This window comes from Crocuta crocuta, unplaced genomic scaffold (assembly GCF_008692635.1).
Source record: "Crocuta crocuta isolate KB4526 unplaced genomic scaffold, BGI_CrCroc_1.0 scaffold299, whole genome shotgun sequence".
NCBI classification, from domain to species: Eukaryota; Metazoa; Chordata; class Mammalia; order Carnivora; family Hyaenidae; genus Crocuta; species Crocuta crocuta.
In genome coordinates, this window is record NW_027532747.1 from 2,562,592 (window position 1) to 2,587,243 (window position 24,652).

General features: G+C 49.3%; 1 protein-coding gene across 1 annotated transcript in view; it reads right to left on the minus strand.

The window, feature by feature from the left end:
* YY1 (YY1 transcription factor) overlaps positions 1-24,652 on the minus strand; it is a 28,755-nt gene that overhangs the window by 3,193 nt on the left and 910 nt on the right. The window contains exons 2-3 of the mRNA XM_077780909.1: positions 8,555-8,717; positions 1,127-1,187 (exon numbers count right to left, since the gene is read on the minus strand). Coding sequence (XP_077637035.1) covers positions 1,127-1,187; positions 8,555-8,717 — 224 coding nt within the window. The remainder of the gene's footprint in view (positions 1-1,126; positions 1,188-8,554; positions 8,718-24,652) is intronic.

The following is a 24,652-nucleotide window of genomic DNA, read 5'->3' on the forward strand; positions in this document are numbered from 1 at the left end:
GCTGGCCGCCACCAGCCTGGGCGGGCCCCTCACCCTGCGCTGCGAGGGCGGGCTGTCCTTCTCCATCGCCTACTGTCCCCTCTCCTCTCTTTGCCTCTTTCCCCTTCTTGACAGAGAAAGCAAGAGGGTCCCCAGGGGGTGACAACTGCAGAGGAAATGGCTTCGGAGAGCCGGAGAGCCGCCAGAAGAGACGCGGGCACGCGGCGCTCCCGGGACATTTCTTCTGCAGTTGCTGTCCGGGAGCGCGGGGCGGGGGGGCGCAGACGGCACGACCCGGGAGGGCACAGGGAGGGGAGGGCCACAGCTTTTCCGCTTTGACCCGCAGGCTGTGTTCCCACTTAGAAGATGGAACTGGCCGACAACGTGGTCGGGGAAGGAGTACACAGAGAAGCCAGGGACTCACAGGCAGGGGAGGCGTAACTGTTTTCAACTGCTTATTTACTTTTTGGCCCCAAAGGAAATAGTTCCACGTTTCGGCGTCTCCACAGTGAGAGCCTTAAAGGCTGAACACGGAGAGCCGGGAAGGCAGCTCCTCCCCCAGCTGCTGGTCTTTAAACCTTCTTTATTCCACGAAACATTTCTCCCCCTTCCCTTTCTCCTCGCCTCGGTGGTACTTCTTTTTCTGTTTCACATCCATCCAGTTAAGTGCGAAACCCACCTGGCCAAGGCCGAGGACTTTCTGGGCGATCCTGCTGTTTGGAAGGCTAACCACATTTGAAAACAATTAGGCACCCCGCTAGCAACACACAATTAACGGGGTAAATTAAGAAAAGTGTTCAGGAAATGAAGTTTATTTGGCTTGCTTTTAGCAAAATCCAAAATAATTGCCAAATTTCCATAAAGGTCACAGGCGAGCCACAAGCCAGTGTCTGAAGACTGCCTTGTTAATGACCCAGGAAAGAGAAAGAACATCCTTAACGCTGTATATTCAACATATAACGAGAGTAAAAACATCGGCACCCCACTTAGTAGCATTTAAGTGGCCTGTGCTGAACAGAGAAACTTACAGCACAAATACAGCCTCCGGAATGGAGGAGCCAAGGATTACAGCTCCTCACTTAGGAGATGGGAGTAAAGCGCAGATCTCTTAGCTCCCGACGGAGCCCTTCCCCCTAGCATTACTTACTTTATGAGGGCAAGCTATTGTTCTTGGAGCATCGTCTTCTTTAATTTTTCTTGGCTTCATTCTTACCAAAAAGAAAAAAAAAAAAGAGAGAGAGAGAGAGAGAGATTTGTAGGAGCAGGTAGACTCATCAGGCATCAATCACGTAGCCCCTGAAATGCTTTCCTTACAGATACAATCCACTAGGGCCGCACGGGGCACCCGGGAGGGCGGGGCTGCCAGCGCCGCACCCGCACCGGGCACCCAATCACACACGCGGAGGCGGGGCTCCCGGGGGTGGGGCTGCTGCCAGGGCCTCGTGGGGAGTGAGCTGCTGGCCAAGGGGGAGCTTCCTGCATCTGCTCTCTCCTTCAAGCTCTTTACAGAACACAAGAGACCAGCAGCCCAAACCACTCTGCTCCTGGTGGGAGCAAAGCGTGGCCAGGAGCAGGGCTGTGACGGCGAGGGCGCCTGTACAAAGGGAGGAACAGGTGTGGGAGCCCCCCCCCCCCCAGGACACCGCTTAAAAAAAGGGAGGGACGGTTCATTTCATACCGAAAGGCGTCATTTTAAGACGGACAACTTTTGTAAAAGGGCACAGGAGAGTTCTTGTAAACAGAGAGTTACTTACATGATCTCTGGAAAGAGATGCAGTAACAAACTCTTGGTACTGGGGCTGGGGAGCCCCTCGGGACTGGTGGCCAGGCGGGAACACCCCACACCCTTTCACACTGTTTAATTCTATCATACTACTACTTTCAGTGGCGGTGGGAGGGAGATTACCATTTTTCAAAGTATAAGTGCATTTTTTTTTTTGAAGTGACAGAGCTCTCTGGCCCTGCTCCGGGACGGGGTAGAACAAGAGACCCGATCATGTACGTGGGCAGCGGGGAGAGCCCCGTGCGGGGTCGCTACCCAGAGAGCTTGCTGACTTCATAGCTTACCTACCTGCTATTTCCACTGAACCAACCTCTGGTCTTTTGTCAAAACTTTTCTCCAAATACTCCCTACAGAGCTGTGTGTGGTAGAGGGGTGAGAGATTAAGAGTTCCTAGAAAAACTAGAAAAACAGATTTACATCTCGGAAACAGACGTTCTCTCCTGTCCCTGCGTCTGCCACCTCACACTCCTATGGGGAGGCCACACACGTAACCAAGTCAGTGAGGCCTCCCCAGGAAGAGCTAACTTACCAGCACTCTGTCAGTACAAACGATCTCTGGGGTCGTCTTTACTTCAGCCAAGGCCCTAACAATACCCTTCTCCACCCCTGGTCTGGGAAAAGGATGACCTGAAGCTTTTATCTGGTAAAACCTGAACTCAGGAAGTCATCTACTTAAAACTCCATCCCTGGGCGAGCACTGGTGAAAATTTAACTGGTGGCTGTGACTTATTGCTACACTTCACCTGATCTCAGCCACAAGGCTGAAAAGCGATGTGGAATTTAGTTCTAAGGAGTCTGTTCAAGACCGCATACACTTCCTACCTTCAATCCTAGGAGAACGTTTCCACCTGGCTCCCCACCCCCATTCCAACCCTGCAGACACGCGTTCTTGCTACATGTACTTGGAAGATCACCCCATCAGTGAGCAGACAGTTTCTAAGTGCCTGTGTGCCTTCGGGGCTCGGAACTATCCTGTTATCTTAAACACGATTAAATCCTGGAGCTCGAGGATGAGCTCGCACAGCCACGGACAGAAAGCTGGTGCCACTGCGCCCCCTGGAGGTAGCATCCGAGCTTGGAAAACAGTAGAGAATCTCCTAAAAGGGTTCTACTCCAGTCAGGTATTAATAATCAAAAACGGTGTATTAAGAACCAAGCTTCCGTCTTCCCAACAAATAGTGTTTACTCCTTGATGACTGTTCTGGAATGCTGTCTCGACTGCAGAAACGGCTGCATGACAGCGCCTGTCCAATTCCTCCTAGGTGGCGCTCACCTAAGAGAGGGTGAATTTCACTGTACGCACGTCATATAAATAAAGTGACTTTGACAGGTAAGTCGCCGACAACCACTTCCTGCCCCACCCGTGCGGGATTCCCACGTGGGGTCAATGTCAGTGCGGTGCCTGCATCATGAGGACAGGGGTGCCCACTCTACCTTCCATACGGTTTCTTAAATTTGCTCCAAGGAACTTGATTTTCAACAAAGGTTTGTTTATCAAGGAAATGTTCAAATATATACAAAATTAAAGACCACAGTCCCCCGTACCATTGACCAAACTCTTGATTTCTTAAATGTCATTATTAAGTGGTATTTTTCTTAAAATGTCATTTGCAAAATGTGTGCCAGCTTTAGCAGTATCACTGATCTTAGAATGCAAGTCTAACATGTATTTGGACAAACACCCTTGGACTCGAGAAGGGTGGAAATGGAAGGTTTAGCCGCAGCCACTCTCAAGCTCCTTCGCAAATCCTCCTCCTTGACCACAGAGTGGCGAATGAGGCAGTAAATGCTGGTACCTTTCATATTTTATTTGAAGGCAAATATTGAAAAGGTCATTTTCCAAAATCTAGATTGAAAAGTGTGTGTGTGTGTGTGTGTGTGTGTGTGTGTGTGTGTGTGTGTGAGAGAGAGAATAAAGGCTAAAATTAAAATCTTCATGGCACCAACTGATATATAATCTACAAAATAAAGTATCTGAAGTCCTATGCTGCCCGGCTGGCATCTCCGCAGCTTGCCCGGGGTAACCAGGACGGGGGTTTTTCTCTGATGGATCGATCCTTGGCGAAGGACACCACTGACGGTGGCCCAGGCGCAGTGGCGGACTTGGCATGGACCCCTGCAGGCCGCACGACCTTGAGCAAATCACTGAACCTCTCAGCCTCAGTTTCTCACTCTGTAAGAAGGCAGAATGCTACCTGCATTTGAGCTGCCACGACTGGAAGAGCCGAAGCGTGTGCAGCTCCTGGGGGGCGGCAGCTATTGTCACCCCGGCTGTGTGTTAAGTGGGCCCAGCTAACAATAAGCTCATGCCTTAACAACAACAACAAAAAAGCCAGTCAGCCTCAACAACCTGGAAGGTTCTGGTGCTCTGAGCACCTGGTTTCAACTAAACAGCTGAGAGACTGCTGAGATGGCACAAATGTCAATCTATCACAAATTACAAGGAGAAGCCAGGACCCAACAGGAGAAGCTTCCGGTCCAGTTACAGAGACAGAGCCCCCGTTCCCTGTGGTCTGGCCACCGGCCTTGCAGCAGCTCACTCTGCACACGTCGGAGGAACAACACGGCAGAGCCTGGACTCCGGGGCCCAAACCGGCAGGACTTTCCCGGACGATTTTCGGCCGGGTGAAACCAAAGTTCGAGGCTGACCCTTGATGCCCAGAAGCCACGATGAAGTATTTGTGAAGCAGCGATTCTTGATGAAAATAAAGAATCTGTCTGCTGCCCAGCAAGCTCTGCTGCCTCTGGACTGGAACTGCGACCATGATGGTGACTGTGCCTCAGAAGCCCCCACCCCCGCAGAGCACGGCCCCGCCTGCAGCCGCAGCCCCACCAGCACATCTCATCTTCACGTGACCCCATGAAGGAGCCTCGGGGTGCACAGTGGACACCCACAAAAATGACCAATCCGGGACTGACCTAACCACTCTTAACTCTGCTCTTTCTAGACCATGGGCTTCCCAAGGGCTAACTTTAGTTGGTGCAAAAGGCAAAAGCTTGTCTGATTTCACCAGGAAGTGGAACTCGCCTGGTCCCACGAAGTCACCTCCCCAGTACCCGCACCTTCAAATTAAAGCCTGATTCCTGACACTGGCTCCCACGCGTGTAACTCAACTACCACTGACCGGTTTGCGAGGCTCAGTGTGGCAGGGAGGCTGCACCTTCCTCGCTCAGCTTTCAGGTCCAGGGCAGAAGCCCGACACCCCGGCACACGGAGGAGAGGGAAGAGCAGCGAACACACCAGACTTGAGTGGAGTCACGGAGTGGAGGGGGATGCAGAGGGGGCCCGCAGAGCAGGTTCTGTGGGTCTTTACAAGTGAAAACACCGGAGTCTGGCGGCTGACAGTTGGAAACTTCATTCCTTTTCGTCTCTGGCTCTCAGAGTCCCCGTCCCCAGTGCCAGGGGCCCTGGAGAACCCGATTCAGCGGTTGGTCACGCCCATTCTCAAAATGCAAAGACCTGACAAATCAGGGCACTCCAGGCCCCAGTGCCTCTCACCACCACCCCCCGCCCCATTAGAGACCGGGTGTGGCTGGACCTGACCTGTTCCGTGACACCGTGGACCACAGGGCCGTGCACGCACCCAGCTGTACACCCCCACTCAGTATACGCTGCCAGGAAGAGCGAGCTCTCATTCTATCCAATGCACGTACATACGCTGCCTCCTGCAGAGTGTCCCTGTGCCCAAGGACTGCGTTTCTTGCTCCAAGAGCCCGACACGGGGGCCTGAGGACACCGAGAGACATGCGGCATGGGGCCGAACACGTTCTCTGAACTCAAATCACGCCCATTTTTAGGCCATGGCCTTCTCAGCACTGCCTCGGTCTCCAGGGGGGTTCTGACCATCCTCTCTTGTTTAGAAAACTCTCTCCCATCCCACCAACCCCTCCGGCTTCCCTTCCCTTGCCGCCTATTCTCCGTCCCCACTGCAGAACGCACTCCACTTTATTCAAGAAACTCTCACAACTCACCGACTTCCTATCCTGAATTGCACGTGTCTCCAGCCCGCCACCAGCTGCCTGCTTGCGGGTCTGTGCCCCAGATTCTTCAGGAGGCTTCCTCTGGATGTGCTGCAACTGACAACCCCCACCCTTCCAGAAAGGGTGCGTGTGACAGCAAACCAGTCCCCCCGCCCCTACAGCAGCCACTGTCCCGCCAGGACCAAGGAATCCAGGGTTATACGAACTTCTCCTCACACATCGTAAAACGTGGCTCTGCTGTCTTTAAACTCTCTATTGCTGGTGAAGAAAGGTCTCATCCATTCAGGCCTCATGGGGTTGAGCACAGCCCTGATGTAGAGGCAAAGCCGCGTGGGTAACAAGCAGAAACTTCTATCTATTCCACAACAGGGACACGCACCTCCTGACCACAGGGCTGAAACACCGTATTTTCTGTTCCTAAAACTGGGGACGAGCTTTCAGACCAGCTGCCCCAATTGGTCAGCGAGGGGGAGCAAGGCCCAGGGTCACCAGCACCCAATTATTACTTCTGCTCCCCACACCAGGTTCCTTCTCTCTGTAAAACCCTGCCTCCGCCCTCAGCTGAAATACTTCTTGATGTAGACAGAACTTAGAGAACAGTCATTCTGTCCCTCTCCTGGACCTTCTGACCACCCCAGAGGCTTCTGTGACGCTGTCCTTACTCTCCCAAGCCGCCCCATCTGTGCGGATGGGCCCTCTCTCTGCCGTCTGTCGCTGGTTTCCTTGCCCGCTGAGCACAGGTCTGTCCGAGGCACCTTCCTCACCACCTGTGTCACAGCAGTCTAGCCCTATCTTACTTCCTGAACCCCCCTCGAGTCCCACAGGGAGGATTCGTCCGCAGCTAAAACCAAACACTGTCCACCCTGAGGGTGCCCCGGGCCGGCACCCTCTCCCAGCCTCCTGCAGCCTAAGGTGCGAAGCTGGAGCATCTGCTTTGATTCCTCCCTCACCGAGCCACACAGCTGGTCTGGCTCTTGGTCCCCTGCCGTGCGGAACATGTCGATTCTTCCAGTCTGGCCGCCACAGTCCTGGTGCAGCCTCCGGGACCTCTCCCGCTTGCCGGCTGCACCCGCACCAAGCCAGCCCGGAGACAGCGAAGGTAGCATTCTCCGAGTCCCCCCGTGACCACAGAGCCCCTGCCCTACTGGCCTCATGCTCTGGCAGCCGCCTGCTGCACGCTGAAAACATCCACATACGCGGGCCCAGGAGTCGCAGAGCTCACCGATCTCTTAAACTCCAATGTCCCCCTGTGTGTATCCAAATTCCCAGCCGACCCATTTGTTTTCTGAGCGCATCGTGGAGGAGGGCTGCCTATGCACCTCCCCACCGTGCACGCGCCCCGCCAGCATCAGGCCCGCCAAGAAGACCGCGCCCGCCCATCAAATCTCAGCGTCTTCAAGGCTCAGATGAGATGCCACCCCTTCTACGAGGCCTTCCCCGACGTGTGTGTTCCGTAGCTCTCCCCTGGGAGCGCAGCCCCTATCCTCACTGAAGTCCAAGTACAGGAACGAGACGTGACTAACTTTGAAAACACGTGACAATACTAAACACTGGCAGGAAACGTGACTGAAATCTGTCCAAAAACTCTAATCTCACTGCTGGCTATGGATCTACAGACTCCATTTTTATCTGCATGGGGGGGGGGAGGGGGGCGGCGATGTGTACAGAGTTAATATTTGAGTAACACAGCGGCATTTAAAATAAGAATGGCAACAAGAGCCGGGACACGGTGTCATCAACAAAAGGACAGAGGCCTGAACTTTCCTGGGTAAGCGGCCGTCAGAAATAAGCTAACGTGCAGGATTCCCCACGACTGCGGCCTCACAGGACAGGACCAAAGGGCACACATATCTGTCTCTCACCCCACCTGACACATGGGGAAACCGAGGCTCCACACGGCGGGAGGTTACCCACCTTGTTTTCGGCAGGGCTGGGAGAAGCCAGGACATTCCAGGGCCTCCAGCTCTTACCTACTCCACTCTGCTCTCCGGAGAAAGAAAAAGAGAGGGCCCCACGCTGTTCCTACATGGCGTGGGGTCACAGAGACGTCCCTGCCCCTGCCTACATTCCCGGGCTGCCCCAGCCTCATTCACCCTCAGGCTGGGAAAAGAAGTCCTTCTGCTCCAGAGTTTAGGAGTTCTTTTCATTTTATTTACAATTTGGTCTCTGAGGGTGTTCTCACATCCTTGTAACGACTGCCAAGCGGTACTGGAAAATAAACAACGTGAAGACGAGCAGAGACTTCTGCAGGAACCCGGGCCGCCTCAGGCAACACAAACCTGCAGCGGGTTCAGACCTTCCTCCCTGCTCACCTTGGACGGTCCCGGGGGTCCCGGCCGTAAGTGCTTGACCTGGTCCTGTCGTGCCAGCTTTAATGGACAAAACACTGGGAGCATACCTGAGGACATGCTGCACTACGAAGGGACAATTCCTTCCCAGCGGCTGGCCGCGCACATCTACAATTGGCCCCGGGGTCCGGCACCACACCCTTAAATGTACAGTGCACGCCAGGAGGCCGGGGGGTAGTGTAGAGCTAGCCGTTTCTGAGCAAATTATGTGCAATTTATTCACAGGCAGGATCAGTTATGAAATTAGAAAGTATTTGCTTCACTGTCTGCAAGTTCTAAAATGGTGCCACTCACACTCATAGCATGGTTCCTACTAAAAATAAAACTAACTGCCTTTGTTTTCAGGAGTTTCCTTAGAGCAAGAATACAAACCGCCATTGTAATTTACTTAGGCACCAAAAACGTAGCAGCCGACACTCAAGCACTCTGCGATTAAAAAGAAAGGCAAGTTCTTCTGACTTACCTAGCAAATTCCGCCAGCTGTTTGGGGTCTGAGAGGTCAATGCCGGGTATCCCTCCAGGAGGAAGCTTCTTTCCTGTCATGTACTCTGAGTAATCGGGAGGAGAGTTCTCTCCAATGATCTGCTCCTCAACCACTGTCTCATGGTCAATATCTTTTTTTTCATCTGAAACACGCCAGAAGATTATTTTTAGTGGAATAAAAACGTGCATGTGGGCAAACACATTTAAAAAACTATGAAAAGGGCTTTCGTGAGCAGCTTCCGAAACGGGTGGGTGATGTGTAGCCGCCAGCCCCGTTGCTTAGCCACCCAGTCGTCCCCCTCCATCTCTTGAAATCCCGTTTCTGTCTGAAGGTCACCAGAATCTGCAGTGCCAAACCTTTGTGCTAGCGTGGCCAGCTTAGCCTGTCGGGAATATTCTCTACTCCTGACTCGGCATTCACTGCGGCTGCTCCCACTTCTTGAACTGGCTTCTCCCCCCACCCCTCCACTCCTCAGCCGTCTGCTCTCTGTCCACCCCACGCACCACCCGTGAGGCGGCCCCGCGGCTGGCCTCCCGCCCCAGCCCCGCCAGCTCTTGCTGCTCTCCCCACACCCTGCTCCGCCCATGCTGGCCTTTCCGTCCCTCCAAGGACTCCCAGCCCTTCACCCCAACCCCGTGGCCCGTGCCTCATGCAAATTCAAAATGAGAGCACCCTGCTTTCTGTCGGCCTCTCCGGCTAGACCGTAAGCACGAGGACGGGGGTGCCTGTCAGTTCTGATCTCCAGGGCCCTGTTCAGTCTGCACAGAATTGGCTCTCAACAAACACATGTTCCAAGAATGCGTATCTCTACCCATAGGTCTTCCCATCACAAATGCAACAGGTCACAAAAACGGAACTGACCCCCGTCATTAATCCCCCACATCCCAGATAACAAATCCTACTGACTTTTGAAAGGTCATCTTCCCTTGTCCCACGGCCATCAAGGTAGATCTTACCCTCATCTCAAACCTCAATGACCATCATAATTTCTTAATTCTTCCTTCCAATTCTGTTCTCTGCCGTAATGATGTGCTGTGTGCCGTAAAGGTAACTGATGAGCAAATACAGCTGATATATTTTCACCTGTGGTGTGAACCCTTCGGAGGCATGTTTTTGTTTTTTTTTAATGTTTACTTATTTTCAGAGGGACACACAGAGCATGAGTAGGGGAGGGGAAGAGAGACACACACACACATACACAGAATCTAAAGCAGGCTCCAGGCTCTGAGCGCTTAGCACTGAGCCCGACATGAAGCTTAAACTCAAAAACTGCAAGGTCCTGCCCTGAGCCGAATTCGCACGCTTGACTGACTGAGCTCCCCAGGCACCCCCAGAGGTATAAATTACTTCGTCTCGGCATCCTGGCTCCCTTGCTGCCTGGCCTCAGGTTATACATCCTGTCTGACCTCCTACTTCTCCCCTGCACGAGCAGCCCACGCTCTCACTGAGCTGTGCTCCTCACAGGTTAGCTCACAAGCGCCTGGCAGGAGATACTCTGTAAGGGCTGGTTGATTCTCTCGCTCTAGCTGCAGATTCTTCCCTCCTCCTGACAGTACTTCTGGGTAACAACACCAACACACTCTAAATCATGCCCTCGGGCTCTGAGCTGTCAACGAAGAGCCTGACGCGGGGCCTGAACCAATCCATGAACTGTGATATCATGACCTGAGCCGAAATCAAGAGCCCGACGCTTAACTGACTGAGGCCCCCAGGCGCCCCCAAATTTTCACTGCTAACTGAAGATTTCTGCTTCTGCATCAAAATGCTCCGCAAAGAGCTATAACCACAGGACTCTGCAAAGCGAAAATTGGCTCGTCCAATGCTTTACCTTCCCACCAGGGCAAAAACCCAACCCAACCCAACCCTACGGCTGCTGGTGCTACCAAGTAACTATGCCCAGCTGCCTAACAGCCGGCTCTCGGACACCAGGGACTTGGGCAAGATGAAGACAGAAAGTAGCTTCGCTTGATTCCTTTGGTCATTATCAGGTTCAGTCACTCCTGGCGATGATGAAAAGCAAAGAATAGGTCACTCTTAAACTTTAAGTGTCTCTCTTCTCCCCCCACCCTTCGTCTTAGAAAATGTTAGTCATCACTGCAAGGAATCAGAAAGTAGACAGCAGCTGACACGTCGTCGAATGGTGACCTGTAGGCACTGTTTTAATTACCACACGTATCGCCCTCGAGGTGGANTGTCTTAGAAAATGTTAGTCATCACTGCAAGGAATCAGAAAGTAATGACAGCAGCTGACACGTCGTCGAATGGTGACCTGTAGGCACTGTTTTAATTACCACACGTATCGCCCTCGAGGTGGACAAAGTCACTGGTTCGTGTTACGGGAGGCAAAGCCGAGGCCAGAGCCACTGAGCAGCCTGCTCGGGGCTAACTGGTCCGGTCCGCGGCAAGGGTGAACCCAGGCGGCCTAAATCTCAGACTTGGGTCCTGCGCCATGAGGCCCAGCAGCCTCCTGTCTGGACCGAGAATTATCTCGACAGCCTCTCCCAGGTTACCGCTTTACAGACGAAGCTCGGGGAAAAAACAGCTGGATGCCTTCAGGAAGGACAGGCGACGCGCCTAACAATCCAAAGCTAGGATGCTAAGACGCTGCACCGTAACCGGATTCTTTAACTTCTGTTCCCAGCACTCTCATCACTCCTTCGCCGTCCAATCTTCCAACGAGGCTCAACCTCTACTCCTTCAACTTCCGAGGGCTGCAGGAACGCTCTGATGGGCGGGGGAGCTACTTTTCCTTACGGATGTCCTGTGCTTCTGTTGCAAGGACGCCAGCAAGGCTGATGGTCACAGCTGCTCAGGGAGCTCCTGATCGGGAGAGGCTAGGGCAGAGCGGTGGCTGGCACTGCTCGGCTCCTGGGTGACGGGGTCCCGGCCTAAATCATTCCTTGCACAGTTCAACACATGTCAGCCAAGGCCTCCGATGCACCTGACACCGTCTGAGGCACCGGAAACAAAACAAAGCCTCTGCCCTCACAGAACTTCTTTTCTGGTGGGAAAAGCCCCCTCGGTTCCAGCTGCTACAGCACAGCCCGCACAGACCGGGGGGCTTCCCCAAGTTTACTTCTCACAGTTCTGGAGATCAAGGTGTCTGGCCAATTCAGTTCCTGGGGAAGCCGCTCCTGCTGGCTGGTGAATAGCCTTCCTGCCGTGTCCTCACAGGCAGAGCTGGGCCATCATCTCTCTCGCGGCCCTTCTTTTAAGGGCACCAATCCCATCGTGAGAGCTCCACCTTGTGACCTAATTACTGCCCAAAGGCCTCACCTCCAAATAAGATCATACTGGGGACTTTAACTTCTGAATTGTGGGGGGACACAAACAAGTCAAATGAGGAAATGCTTCCTCCAGAGTCAGTTCTCAGCTCGAACATTCAAGAACATCAAAGCGCCCAGAGAACAGTCACTGACATCACTAAGAACTGCAATCCAAAACACGCATGAAAGGAGTGTAAATAGAGGCTGACAAGTTTTACAGCCCCCGAGCACAGCCAGTGAGCCAAACCCAGCCTGCCAGCACCGCCCCCCATTTTCATGGTCTCCTTTTCATTTTTTTTTTTTAATATTTTTATTTGTTTCTAGGAGAGAGAGAGAGAGAGAGACAGCGTGAGCAGGGGAGGGTCAGAGAGAGAGGGAGTCACAGACTGAAACAGGCTCCAGGCTCTGAGCTGGCAGTCAGCACAGAGCCCGACGCGGGGCTCAAACCCACGAACCGCGAGATCATGACCCAAGCGAAAGTCGGACGCTTAACCGACTAAGCCACCAAGGCGCCCCCTCCTTTTCATTTAAAAGAAAAAAAAAAAACTTTTCATTAAATAGACATTAATGTAATGTTGATCATTCTAGCCATTCGTAAATGTAACCATTTTAACCGCTGTAATGATTTTAACCACTGTACATGTGCAGGGCATTAGGCATATTCACACTCAATATATATACACACGTTTATACATGTATATATAAATATATACATTATATATCACTACTCTCTATACCTGAAATTTTGTCACATCCAACAGAAACCCGGTGCCCGTTAACAGTAACTGCCCCTCCTCTGGTAACCTCCAGTCTACTTCCTGTTTCTACAAACTTGCCTATTCCAGATACCTTTTTTTTTTTAAGTTTAATTTTTATTTTATATTAGAGAGTGTGAGAGAGAGCAAGAGTGAGCGAGGAGAGGAAGAAGAGGGGGAGAGGGAGGGAGGGGGGAGAGAGAGGAAGAGGGGAGAGTGAGGAGGGGAGAGGATAGAGAGGAAGGGGGAGAGGGAGAGGGAGAGGGAGAGAGAATCTTAAGCAGGCTCCACATTCAGTGCAGAGCGGGATGTAGGGCTTGACCACAACCCTGGGATCATGACCTGAGCCGAAATCATGACCTGAGTTGGACACTCAACCAACCAAGGCCAGGCGCCCCTCCAGATCCCTTCTATAAATGGAATCAAATAGTATTCATCCCTCCACATCAGGTTATTTCATCAAGCACAATGTTTAAGGTCCATCCATGTTGTAGCATTGCTTTTTCATGGCCAACTAATATTCCCACGTGGTCTCACATTTTGTTTATCCATCCATCTACTGACTGACACATGGGCTGTTTCCACCTTTTGGCTGCTGTGGATAACGCTGCGATGAACAATGGTGTGCACATATGCTGTCCACTTTTATAAATATCATTTTATTGAGACACAGCCATGCTTGTTTCCATGGTATCTACAGCTACTTTCCTGCTACAGTGACACTGTGGAGTTGATTAGTTGCATAAGGACCTATAAACCCTAAAATGTTACTATCTAGCCCTTTACAGAGAAAGTTTACTGACCTTTTATGTCTATGACAGGTTTTTTACTTAAATAGGATTAAACTATAATGGAGATTTTCTTATATGAAACAGAACAATTTCTGACTATGAGATTACCAAATAATGACATTTACGACCAAAAGAGACAACATTTGTCAGCAGGTATTTTTTTTTTAATGTTTATTTTTGAGAGAGAGAGCGAGCGAGCGAGTGAGCACACATGCACAAACAGGGGAGGGGCAGAGAGAGAAGGAAACACAGAATCTGAAGAAGGCTTCAGGTTCTGAACTGTCAGCCCAGGACCTGATGCGGGGCTCGAACCCCCATACAAGTGAGATCATGACCTGAGCTGAAGCCAGACACTTAACTGAATGAGCCACCCATTCAAGTTTTATTTCAGAGGAGGACTACACATGTCTGGGTCATGAATCCGATGCTAAGGATGTTAAGTAGGCCGTCTAAGTCTCTTGCTTGCATTTCTGACATCAGCTAAGCTAGAGAACAATGGGGGGAAAGACCGGTACAGAGGACCCGGAATTCCGCCGTAATGTGAGGCATCTGTGAGACACCTCGTATCTCAAGGGGATACCTGGATGTGCAAATGTGAAGATAAAAGAAATCAAGGCTAAGAGAACTACATGGACCTGACTGGCATCTGGACTGCGTTTAAAGCCAGAGAAATCTAAAATATTATCTACTGAAGAAAACGTAGAGAGGAGATGGCTCAGAAGGAACACCTGAGTGATCTCAACACTGAGCGAATAAGCAAGACTTTTCTACAAAGGAGACTTAAGGAATTCTGCCCAGATGCAGGGAGAAAGCTAGCTTTGTCTCATGGGAATTGTGCTCAGTCACTTACCAAATGAAAGTGACACAGTCAAGGCAGTCCGTCCCAAGTATAGACAATAACCACATGGTCTGCACATAATGGTAGAACCACAATCACACTGATCAAAGACAACCCGCTCTTGATGATCACTAGACACCCGCCGTTCTGAACAATGTCAGCGACACAATATTCTTGCCTTACAAGACCTTTTGCTGGCTCTTCCCAAATAATTGCAGTACGCTTTCATAATATATAAACTTCATGCTATTACATTTGTTACTTATTCTTTCATAAAGAGCACGTTACTCGAAAGTTAACTTGCCGAACTCCTTGAAGACCAGCAGCACGCAGAAATCCTCAAAAGGGCCATTAAGGATTCAACAACAAAATGTCAGGAAATAAACTCTATATGGAAAAAAGTCGTATTTAAAAAAAAAGCTGCTACAGAAATGACAAGAGACGCTCAGTTTTATGGTCAAAGAAACCAAAGCCAATGTTTGCCTCATTTTCACCAAGAACTGGACACACACTAATGCAACAAATCGAAGAATGTCAATGTCTGCTATTTTTTTGTCATTTAATCTGATTTTTGCAAAAGAAAACTTTTGGGAGTTTTTGCCAAATATAAATTTATGATGCCCTAAAAAGAACTACTATTTTATTACGTTTACAGACTGAGTGTACATACACATTTGCCCCTTAGTTCAAAATCTATTAGTGAAACGTATTTTCTCTTTTTGTACAGTTGTACAGTTGTATTTTCTCTTTTTGTACAGTTCTGTTAAAAAAATGTTCTATTAAAAAATGTTTTACTGTTATGTATTCAAATAAAGGAAAAATTCACTCTCTGTACTGGCCATTATTTTAATCCTTTCATTTCACAATGACCACTGAAACAGGTTTGCCCTGCAGAGAGGGTAGGTATTAACTGATCTGCTCTGAATGTCAAATATGTTACGGACGCCTCCTGGCTGCCGATGGGTAATATCAAATACACACCGAGGCCAAGCAGGCTCAGGAAGCAAAATATCTTCAATCTCCTCTGAAAAATTGCTGCACGTGCAGAGGCCTTTCCGGAGTGCTCCCTGAAGGCAGGACTTAGGGACTTCTCTCTTGCCGGGTTTCAGGGAGGCATGCGACAGCTCATGGCCACGAGCCTCTACTATAACTCGTTTGACTTAAATTTAGGATCCTGAGAACCAGAACACAACTGGACAAGAAGCAAAAGTTCAGAATTCCTAATTGGAAAAAGAATACAGGTCACCGATTCAAAACACGGGGTGGGGAGCAGTGTGGTAGGAAAGACATGAGAACTTCCAGTCGAAGCTGGAATCGGGTGAGTCCAGCACCCGCAAATGACCTACAACCGCGAGACTGAAGTAAACTGGCTTAAGATGGAAGAGAAGGAAAAACAAAAGCTAGCTGAGTCCACCTGTAAGCGGGGCGCACTCTGTCCAAATGGCCTGGAAGCAAGTGGTCCTCTTCCCGAGGTTTGGTGAAAGGGCCGGTGGCAGCCCTGCACCGCAGCTCATGCCCGTGGTCCTTCCCCTCCCCTGCCCCTCACCCCTGCCTGTCAACATCTCACAACGTCCTGAGAAGAGCAAGTTCAGAACCACCAGATGTTATTGTTTTTAAACTTCAGAGGGGGCAAAGGGGCAGAGGGCGAGGGAGGGAATCTCAAGCAGGATCCAGACTGACAGTGCAGAGCCCTACGAGGGGCTCAATCCCACAATCCTGGGATCTTGACCTGAGCAGAAATCAAGAGTCGGACGCTCAACTCAGGGAGCCACCCAGGCGCCGCCCCCCCTCCCCGAGACACTGTGAGAGAGAAACCCTATTCCTGTGACTTTTATTACGGCCAATGGTTATAACTGTTCTATCCTTACAGTTCATCAGCATCAGTAAAGTTTTAAGCATGCGTGGTTTCCGGCCTCCGCTGGGGGTCTTGGAATGCACCCCCCCAGAGAAGGAGGGACTTACATAAATAAGTGTAAGTCCACCCCGTCCTAAACCCACCTCCCAACTGCTCAGTCTCCCTACATCACCAAAGCACTCATCACTCCCATCCTAGTTTGAGAGGCAAAGCAAAGATACTCAAAATAATTTACAGTCAAAGCAGTAGGACTGGGGCCCTGGCTGGCTCAGTCAGTAGAGACCGTGACTCTTGATCTTGGGGCGGGGAGTTCGAGCCCCACAGTGGGGGCAGATGGCACTTAAAATAAAAAAAATAAACTTTGAATAAAGACTCAAATGCATTAAAAATTAAAAAGGACAGCATCAAGGAACTAAACAAATAGAAAAGGGTGGAAGCACTTTACAGGTCCTAGGTCTAGAGAAAAGGTTTAAAAAGCTGAGCCTCCAGCATTTGGATGAGTGGCTCAGTCAGCTGAGTGTCTGACTCTTGATTTCCACTCAGATCATAATCACAGGGTCATGGGATCAAGCCCTGAGTCAGGCTCCAGGATGAGTGTGGAGCCTGCTTAAGATTCTCATTCTCATTCTCTCCCTCCCTCCCTCCCTCTCTCCCCTTCTCTCTCTCAGGGCACATGGGTGGCTCAGTTAAGCAGACAACTTCAGCCCAGGTCATGATCTCATGGTTTGTCAGTTCGAGCCCCACATGGGCCTCTGCACTGACAGCTTGGAGCCTGGAACCTGCTTCCGATTCTGTGTCTCCCTCTATCCCCCCATCCCCCGCTCACACTGTCTCTCAAAACTGAATAAACATTAAACATTTTTTTAAAAGAAAGAAAAAATTCTCTCTGCCCCTCTTCCCTGCTCAAGCACATGCCCTTTCTTAGATAAAAAAACCAAAGAAACAAACACGTGGAGACTCACCTGCCTCCCCACTCCAACCAAACCGGCCCTGTCACGACATGATTCAAAGAAGAAAAGCTACGTGGTAGCTACAACTTCCCCCTGTGCCCATCTCTCACCCCCGTCTACACCCAACCTGCCCCCCAAAGCTCAAGCCCCTTTCCTGCAAGAGGCCTTTCATCCCTGTCACTGAGCCCTGCTTACTTGCTCAAAATAGACCACCTAGAGCTGAAACCAGAGAACGCCTTAAACGGCAGCCACTGTATGTGGAGCACAGCGAGGGGGGAGCCCCACCTCCCCAACCCCCCCAGGTGTAAGGGGGAGCACCCGAGATCCTACGCTTGGTGATTTTTCAAAGAAGGGTGAGAACTTCTGTTGAACAGGGGTAAACACGTAAAGGACACGGAACACCCTGAATCGCCTTCAATCGGCTTACAGTTTAAGTACTCGCCTGTCCTAAGACCCCACGGGAAATTCTGGACACCACCCTGGTCTGGGAGCTGCACATCACCACTCAGTGGGCCTCTTCACATACATGCGTTTTAGAATTCAGTCCTAAGAAACACCGGATTTCTCTGGAAGCTTTTACTATCTCAGACTGAGTTATCAGTAGCATGGTTTCCCTTTTCACCTTGACTGACAGGGAGCTCATGAGGGCTGGCCCTACTGCTTCCTTTCCCACTCTGTGATCCTGATTTTCTATTTTTACAGAGGCACACGGTGTATTTATGTGGGTTGGCTAGATCTTCCTCCACACCTCTCATCTCAGGTCGTCAACTTTGGTCTGACACTTCTGGGTGACTTGCGGCGAAAATGACGACTCACCACAGCTCTCCCCCAAACCTTCGCTGGGGAAACGAGGGAGAGCTATTTGAGATCCAGTGCTACGCAACAGGCAGGGATCACTCACAGGCTGTCTCCACTCTTCCCCACTGACAGAGACCTTAAGACAGGATACCGTCATTTACTGCGTACCTGCCTCATGCCACAACTGGCATACCCCTCGATGCAAACAAAACCTTGAAGGTATTAACCCCATGTTTTTGGTGAAAGAAATAAGCCTCAGAAATGTCAAGTCATGTACTAGAAGCAGCACAGTCAAGTGGCAGATCTAGGACTTGAAACTAGGACTGACTGAAGTTCATGCCTTTCCTAAAAAGGGAGGCCTCCTCTGCCCTCGCTGCACCCTTCACGCGTGCGCTCCACCTGCGCAGTCACGGACGCTCGTGCTCCTCTGGTCACTAGGCCACGGTTCTGCTTTCCCCCGTCGTTTTCATCCACTCACTCATTCACTCACTTATTTACCGAGAATCTTCTGTATATCTAATGCTATATACCAAGGCTGCTTACAGGCCCCAAACTTACTCTCTAAAGGAAGCAAAGAGAAGCAAGTTAAAAGAGAAAAAGCAAGCCAGTTTCCAACAGCTCCAAAGAGACCAGGGCAGGGCTGAGAGACAGGGCCGGAGCGGAGCAGCCTCAGAGCTGAGATGTGAAAAACAATGCAGCACAAGAATGTGGGCCGTGTGGGGCGCCTGGGTGCCTCAGTTGGTCAGGCGTCCAACTTCGGCTCAGGTCATGATCTCATGGTTTGTGGGTTCGAGCCCCGCGTCAGGCTCTGTGCTGAAAGCTAGCTCAGAGCCTGGAGCCTGTTTCAGACTCTGTTTCTCCCGCTCTCTCTGACCCTCCCCTGTTCATGCTCTCTCTCTCTCAGAAATAAATAAAAACATTAAAAACTAAAAAAAAAAAATAAAGAATGTGGAACATGTGGGGTCCCCGCAGTGCAGTGGAAGTAGAGGGAAGAGCAAAGGAGCGAGTTCAAGGAATGGAAAGAAGGCTGGTATGGCTGGAGCATAAAGGGAGGAGGGAGGAAGGAAGGAGAGCGGGGGCCCATCCACGTGCGGCCTTACGATCAAGGAGTTTGGGTTTTACGCAATGTGATGAGGCATCTGCAGGGTGTGTGTACACGTGTACATGTGTGAGTAAACACAAACTATGGTATTTACCACTGTAACCATACAAAGATTTTTAATGTTTATTTTATTTTTTGAGAGAGACAGAGCGAGCAGGGAGGGGCAGAGAGAGGGAGACACAGAATCCGAAGCAGGCTCCAGGCTCTGAGGCATCAGCACAGAGCCCGATGCGGGGCCCAAACTCCTGACTGAGTCACCCAGGCCCCGTTGTAACCATTTTCAAGTCTACGGTTTGGTGGCATTAAGTACACTCACATGGTTGAGCTGGAAGGGTTTTTAAGCAGGCGGACTGAAGCCCTCTGATTTAGTCTCAGAAAATACAGAAAGGTGGAGATAGACGGTATGTGCCTAGATCCCCAGAGGTGAAATCCAGAAAACTACATAGTCCATGTTAGGATTAACACAGGAGCCATATTCATTAGCACAAACTATAAGTGAGTTACCAACAAAGTAAGAAATGAAAAGCCAACTGTCAGTTTGGAGAAGAGGCTGGGTGCTTCTTCAAGGTTCTGGGTGCTTATGGGCTAGAAGACATAAAAGGAAAAGGAGAGAGGATGGAGTTGAGAACCACGAAAAGCGGGATAGTCTGCGAGGTACGAGAAATTCTGTAGTTTGTGACTCTCGTAGAAGAAACAGGGTCCGGGGGCGCCTGGGTGGCTCAGTCAGTTAAGCATCTGACTTCGGCTCAGGTCATGATCTCACCATTGGTGGGTTCGAGCCCCACGTCCAGCTCTGCACTGACCCCTGAGAGCCTGCAGGGGATTCTGTATCTCCTCTCTCTTCCCCTTCCCCTGCTTGCACTCAGTCTCCCTCTTTCTCAAACATTGAAAAAAAAATTGGGGGGGGGGGGAACCCTACCACCGCAACAAGAGACAGGGGCCAGCATGCAAGAGGACCACTTCCAACATGCCTACGGCAGCCCCCTTCCCGACTCCACACTTCTTACACTCAAGGGAAATCATTTACCCAAGGGAAAAAAGTGCCCATCACAACCATTTACATTGTCTTCGTGTTTAATCGTATCTGAGACCACGGTGTAAGACCAAAGTGAAGGAATGGTTATTAAGAATTTTACTCAGGGACGCCTGGGGGCTCAGTCGGTTAAGCGTCGGACTGCGGCTCAGGTCGTGATCTCGCAGTTCATGGGACGGGGCCCCGCGACGGGCTCTGTGCTGACAGCTTGGAGCCTGGAGCCTGCTTCAGAGTCTGTGTCTCCCCTTCTCTCTGCCCTTCCCTTGCTTGCACCCGATCTCTCTCAAAAACAAAAAATAAACATTAAGAAAAATACCTCTAAATTTTTTTTTTTTTAAACTCAGTGGGGAAACTGGGTGGCTCAGCTGGCTAAGCTTAGGTCATAATCTCATGGTTGGTGAGTTCGAGCCCCACCACCGGGCTCTGGGATGACAGTACAGAGCCTGCTTGGGATTCTCTCTCTCTCCCTCTCCCCTGCTCAGGGGCATGCTTGGTCTCTCAAAATAAATGAATGAACTTAAAAAAAAAAAAAAAAAAAAAAGGAGTAAAAAAAAAAAAAGAATTTTACTCGGAGTTCCTAATACCTCATTCACCAAATCATGTTAAAGAGTTCCGCTTTAAGAAAGTGAGTATATCTTCTGATTGTCATGCAGGGGTTTGGAAAGGAGTAGAATTTCTTTGTTCTAAAAGAACTGAAAATGCTGTTAGGGATCCCCCGACTCTAAGTCATTTTACAAAGAAACCAAGGTCAGGAGTTCAGATTCCAACACAGGATACTTTGGTCAGTGCGCCCCAAAGAGGAAATCTGATGCTGTTACTAATGGGATTCCCAGAAACCCAGGCTAGCTACTATTGATAATTACTCACCAAGTTAAACAGAATGGGACCTACCAACACAAGGGACTCAAGTCTGGGAAACGGTTCTCCTGTGTCAGTAAGTCCACCACACTTAGAAAAGCACCAACTCTACAGTTCAGTCAACGAACTTCCAAAACCTACGTACATCGTCCTGACAAAAATGCAAACTATAATGAAATTATTACTATCAACTTGCAAACAGTAGCTAAATTTTATTATTTTTAAGTGTTTTATTAATTTTTGCGAGAAAGAGAGACAGCGCGTGAGCAGGGGAGGGTCAGAGAGAGAGGGAGACACATACAGAATCCAAGGACAGGCTCCAGGCTCTGAGCTAGCTGTCAGCACAGAGCCCAACGCGGGGCTCGAACCCACGAACCATGAGATCATGACCTGAGCTGAAGTCAAACGCTTAACCTTAACCGACTGAGCCACCCAGGCGCCCCCAGTAGCCAAATTTTAAAATACAAGGTTCAAATAGAAAACAACCCACTGGTAAATATTCAGATTCAGAAATTATAGTAAGTTCTCACTTCTAGGTACACCTGTATAGGAAGAAGGAGTGAGAGCAGAGTTCAGAACGGTCCCCTGGGAAGAGCAGATCAGGGAGTATCACAGAAATGCAGATCTTAAGAAATGTTCATTCTAATAACTGTTTATGCTAATAACGGGCCCTAAATTTCTTGGCCTTAAAACAAACCCACCTTCCTAAACAGACTTCAACAATAACAAAAATAAAAAGCCTTTTTGTAAACATCCAAGCAGGAGTCTGGCATACGTTTTTAAAATTATTACTTGATTTATTCTCTTTCAAAAGCCTAAAATACTAGTTGTAGGTACTGACCTTTTCCTGCTCCAGACTTTTCCTTTCCCACCAGGGGGAGTCAGCTGTGGATGGTGGGAGAAAGGAAAGGTGAGAGAGAGAGTGTGGGCCAGCAAGGCCGGCTTTCAGGACTGCCAGGTCAGGAATGAGGATCTATGACTGCGCCTGCCCTACCGAGGTGGCGGGGTTGACAAGGCCCCTTTGGAGGGCTTCCCTGGCTTGGCTCCATGCGGATTTCTGCGCACAGCGCCTCGAGTTAAAGATAAACAGCAGATAAAAGAGGAGGCCGTGGAAAACCCAGAGAAGAGTGTGGCAAATGGTCAGGAATAGTAACTTTTAACGAACCTGAACTCTCTTAATATACAGAACTGAGAGAAAATTAAATACTTTTCAACTTTCTTTCAATTTACTGATTTTAACATCAATGGTTTTTTGAGTTTTAGATGTTTTACTCAATCCAGTACAAAGCACTTCTATATTTGGTCTAACAGAAAATAACTAAAATACCAACAGCCTTGAGTGAAGGTCATAATTTCTGAATCCCCGAAACCTCGAGATTTTTAAAGTCTTCATAGGCTTTTCTCAACACTGAATGTCTTAAATACTCAGCTTTAATCATGAGCTTCCCTCTTTGGTCCAACGGTTAAGTAGTTTAGTTTACAGTAATCTCTATAAATTAGGAGGTCACTCCCATACAATGATGACAATCTAGGGAAAAAGAGACCTATCAGACTGTGCCCTAAATCTGGCAACATGGAAATGGTCATTAGTCATACGCGTAGGAAAAAAATAAAAGTAAACATGGGCTTTAAAGCAATAGATTAAGATGTTCAAGACATGACCGAAGCGTGAGGAAATATTGAAACATACTATTTTAGCCTTACTGAGCCTTCATCTTCTCATCTGCAAAACTAAGCGGGTCTTGCTCTGGTATCTACACCATGGAACACTATCCAGCCTTGAAAAGGAATAAAGTACGTTCTACAGTGTGGATGAACCTTGAAAACGGACTAAGTCAAACACACGAGTCCACAGATTGATTCCAATGAAATGAAATGTCCAGAATGAGCAAATCCAGAGAAACACAAAGTAGATAAGTGGTTGCCAGGGCTGGGGGTGGGGGGCGGAATCGGGAGTGACTGCAATAGGTATGGGGTCTCTTTCTGGGATGATGGAAATATGCTAGAATTAGCTAGCAGTGATGGCTGCACAACCTGGTGAATATGGTACAAGCCACTAAATTGTGCCCATGTGAACGGTATCAGTTGAAAAAGAGGAAACGAAAAAGTAGATTTCTAAGGACCCTTTCAGGTTGAAAACTGCTCTAGTATACAACCACTAGATTCCCTCGCTGTTATTCCATTAAAAAGATGGCAATCACACAGACTGCAGTTACTCTGTGGGAAATTAAAGTAAGATGGCAAACAAGCAACCGAAACCTATAAAATTCCAATTGGTTCCCACAAACACGTTGGCTCCCACTACATTTTTTTTCTTAACCAAGAGATACTAGCAAATAACTAGAGCCCTGAGAATACCCCGTGTACAATTATTTTTATAAAGACTTCAGGTAACTAAGCTTGGACTTGGACAGAACTGTCACCTCACAGCTCATTTACAATCTAAACAGTTTTTTGTGAAACCACAGTGTAGCTAAAACTCTCATGCCTGAGATCAAATGAGGCTTGAGCAGGTGAAAGCACGGAGCATACTGCCTACCACGGTCAACACACAAACATGCAGAAATTCAGCCTAACAATGAAGCTGCTTTGATTTCTTCACTTATCATCAATGATCTCCTTCTTTCAGTTCCAAAGATTACGCTACATTCAGAATTTGTATTTGGGACGTGCAGTCGATCATGAACTATTTAGCGTCTCTTTTGGCGTTAATTCCAAACCACAAGGACGAGGGGACAGCCTGCCACGAAACAGGTCTGAGGAAATATGTGACTGCCCTCAAATATGTATAATTAGCTTTATGCACAGAGTATTCTGCAACGCAGACAACTAACTGTGGCAAAGAAATGGGCATTAAAATAACCCCAAACTGTGCAGCTCTGTAAGCAGCCACTTGCACAGGGGAAATAATGACTTTTCAATGCTGACTTAATTGTAAGTTAACCCCCATTAGTCAGGCCCCTCCGACTTTCCCCCGACTGACTGGCTTGATACGCATCACTTCATCAAGTAAAGCTGCCATTACCAAGTTTTCTGGGTATGGAAAAGTGGGTAAGCAATGTGGGAAGATCAAATACAGAATACATAACACCCTGAGAAACCAACGGGTCCTCACTGTGAGAAAAAAAATAAATTTAGTTTTATGTGGTTAGCGTATCTTTACGTCACTATCTGATTTCAAGTGGTATCCTGAATTCAGCAAAATTCAACAACAAGCACTCATATTAATGGAAAAACATGGTTTTTAGTTTCAACACAATACGTGTACATGCGCTCATTCTATAGCTTCCAGAATCTACAGAAGGTACTTTGATAACCAGGAAGTGAGCAGACAGGTCTCATTTAAACAGGTACCTCCTACTAAACTCAAACTCCTAAGACTTCCACAGACACTCTGAAATCCCCAACAGCAGCGCCTATTAAGACTTGCCGTTGAATTCTGGCAACAACCCGGATCCCTTCGCCGGGTCCTCTGAGTCACAGACCCGTCCCAGGTTAGGTACCTCGTCTCGGGGCTTTCGGGGGCTACAACCAGACCAGCCTTCCCACCAACCGCTTCATTTGTTCCCCTCACTTGTTAACAATCCTCAAGGGTCTTCGCACTGCGAGGCTCCGTCCAGAACGGAGAACGACGCGGCAGCGGTAAAGTAATCCTGGGGGAAGGCTTCTACAACGGAAACTCAGTACCAAGCGGGACCTTCGCAAGCAGGAGATTAACTAGCCATGGCGGGTCGTTCTCAGCGTACTCACTACGCTGGCAGTTTAAGTAGGGAGCGTGTGAAAAAAAGGAACGGGACAGATACCCACAGGAAAAAAGCCAGCAGTCCCGCC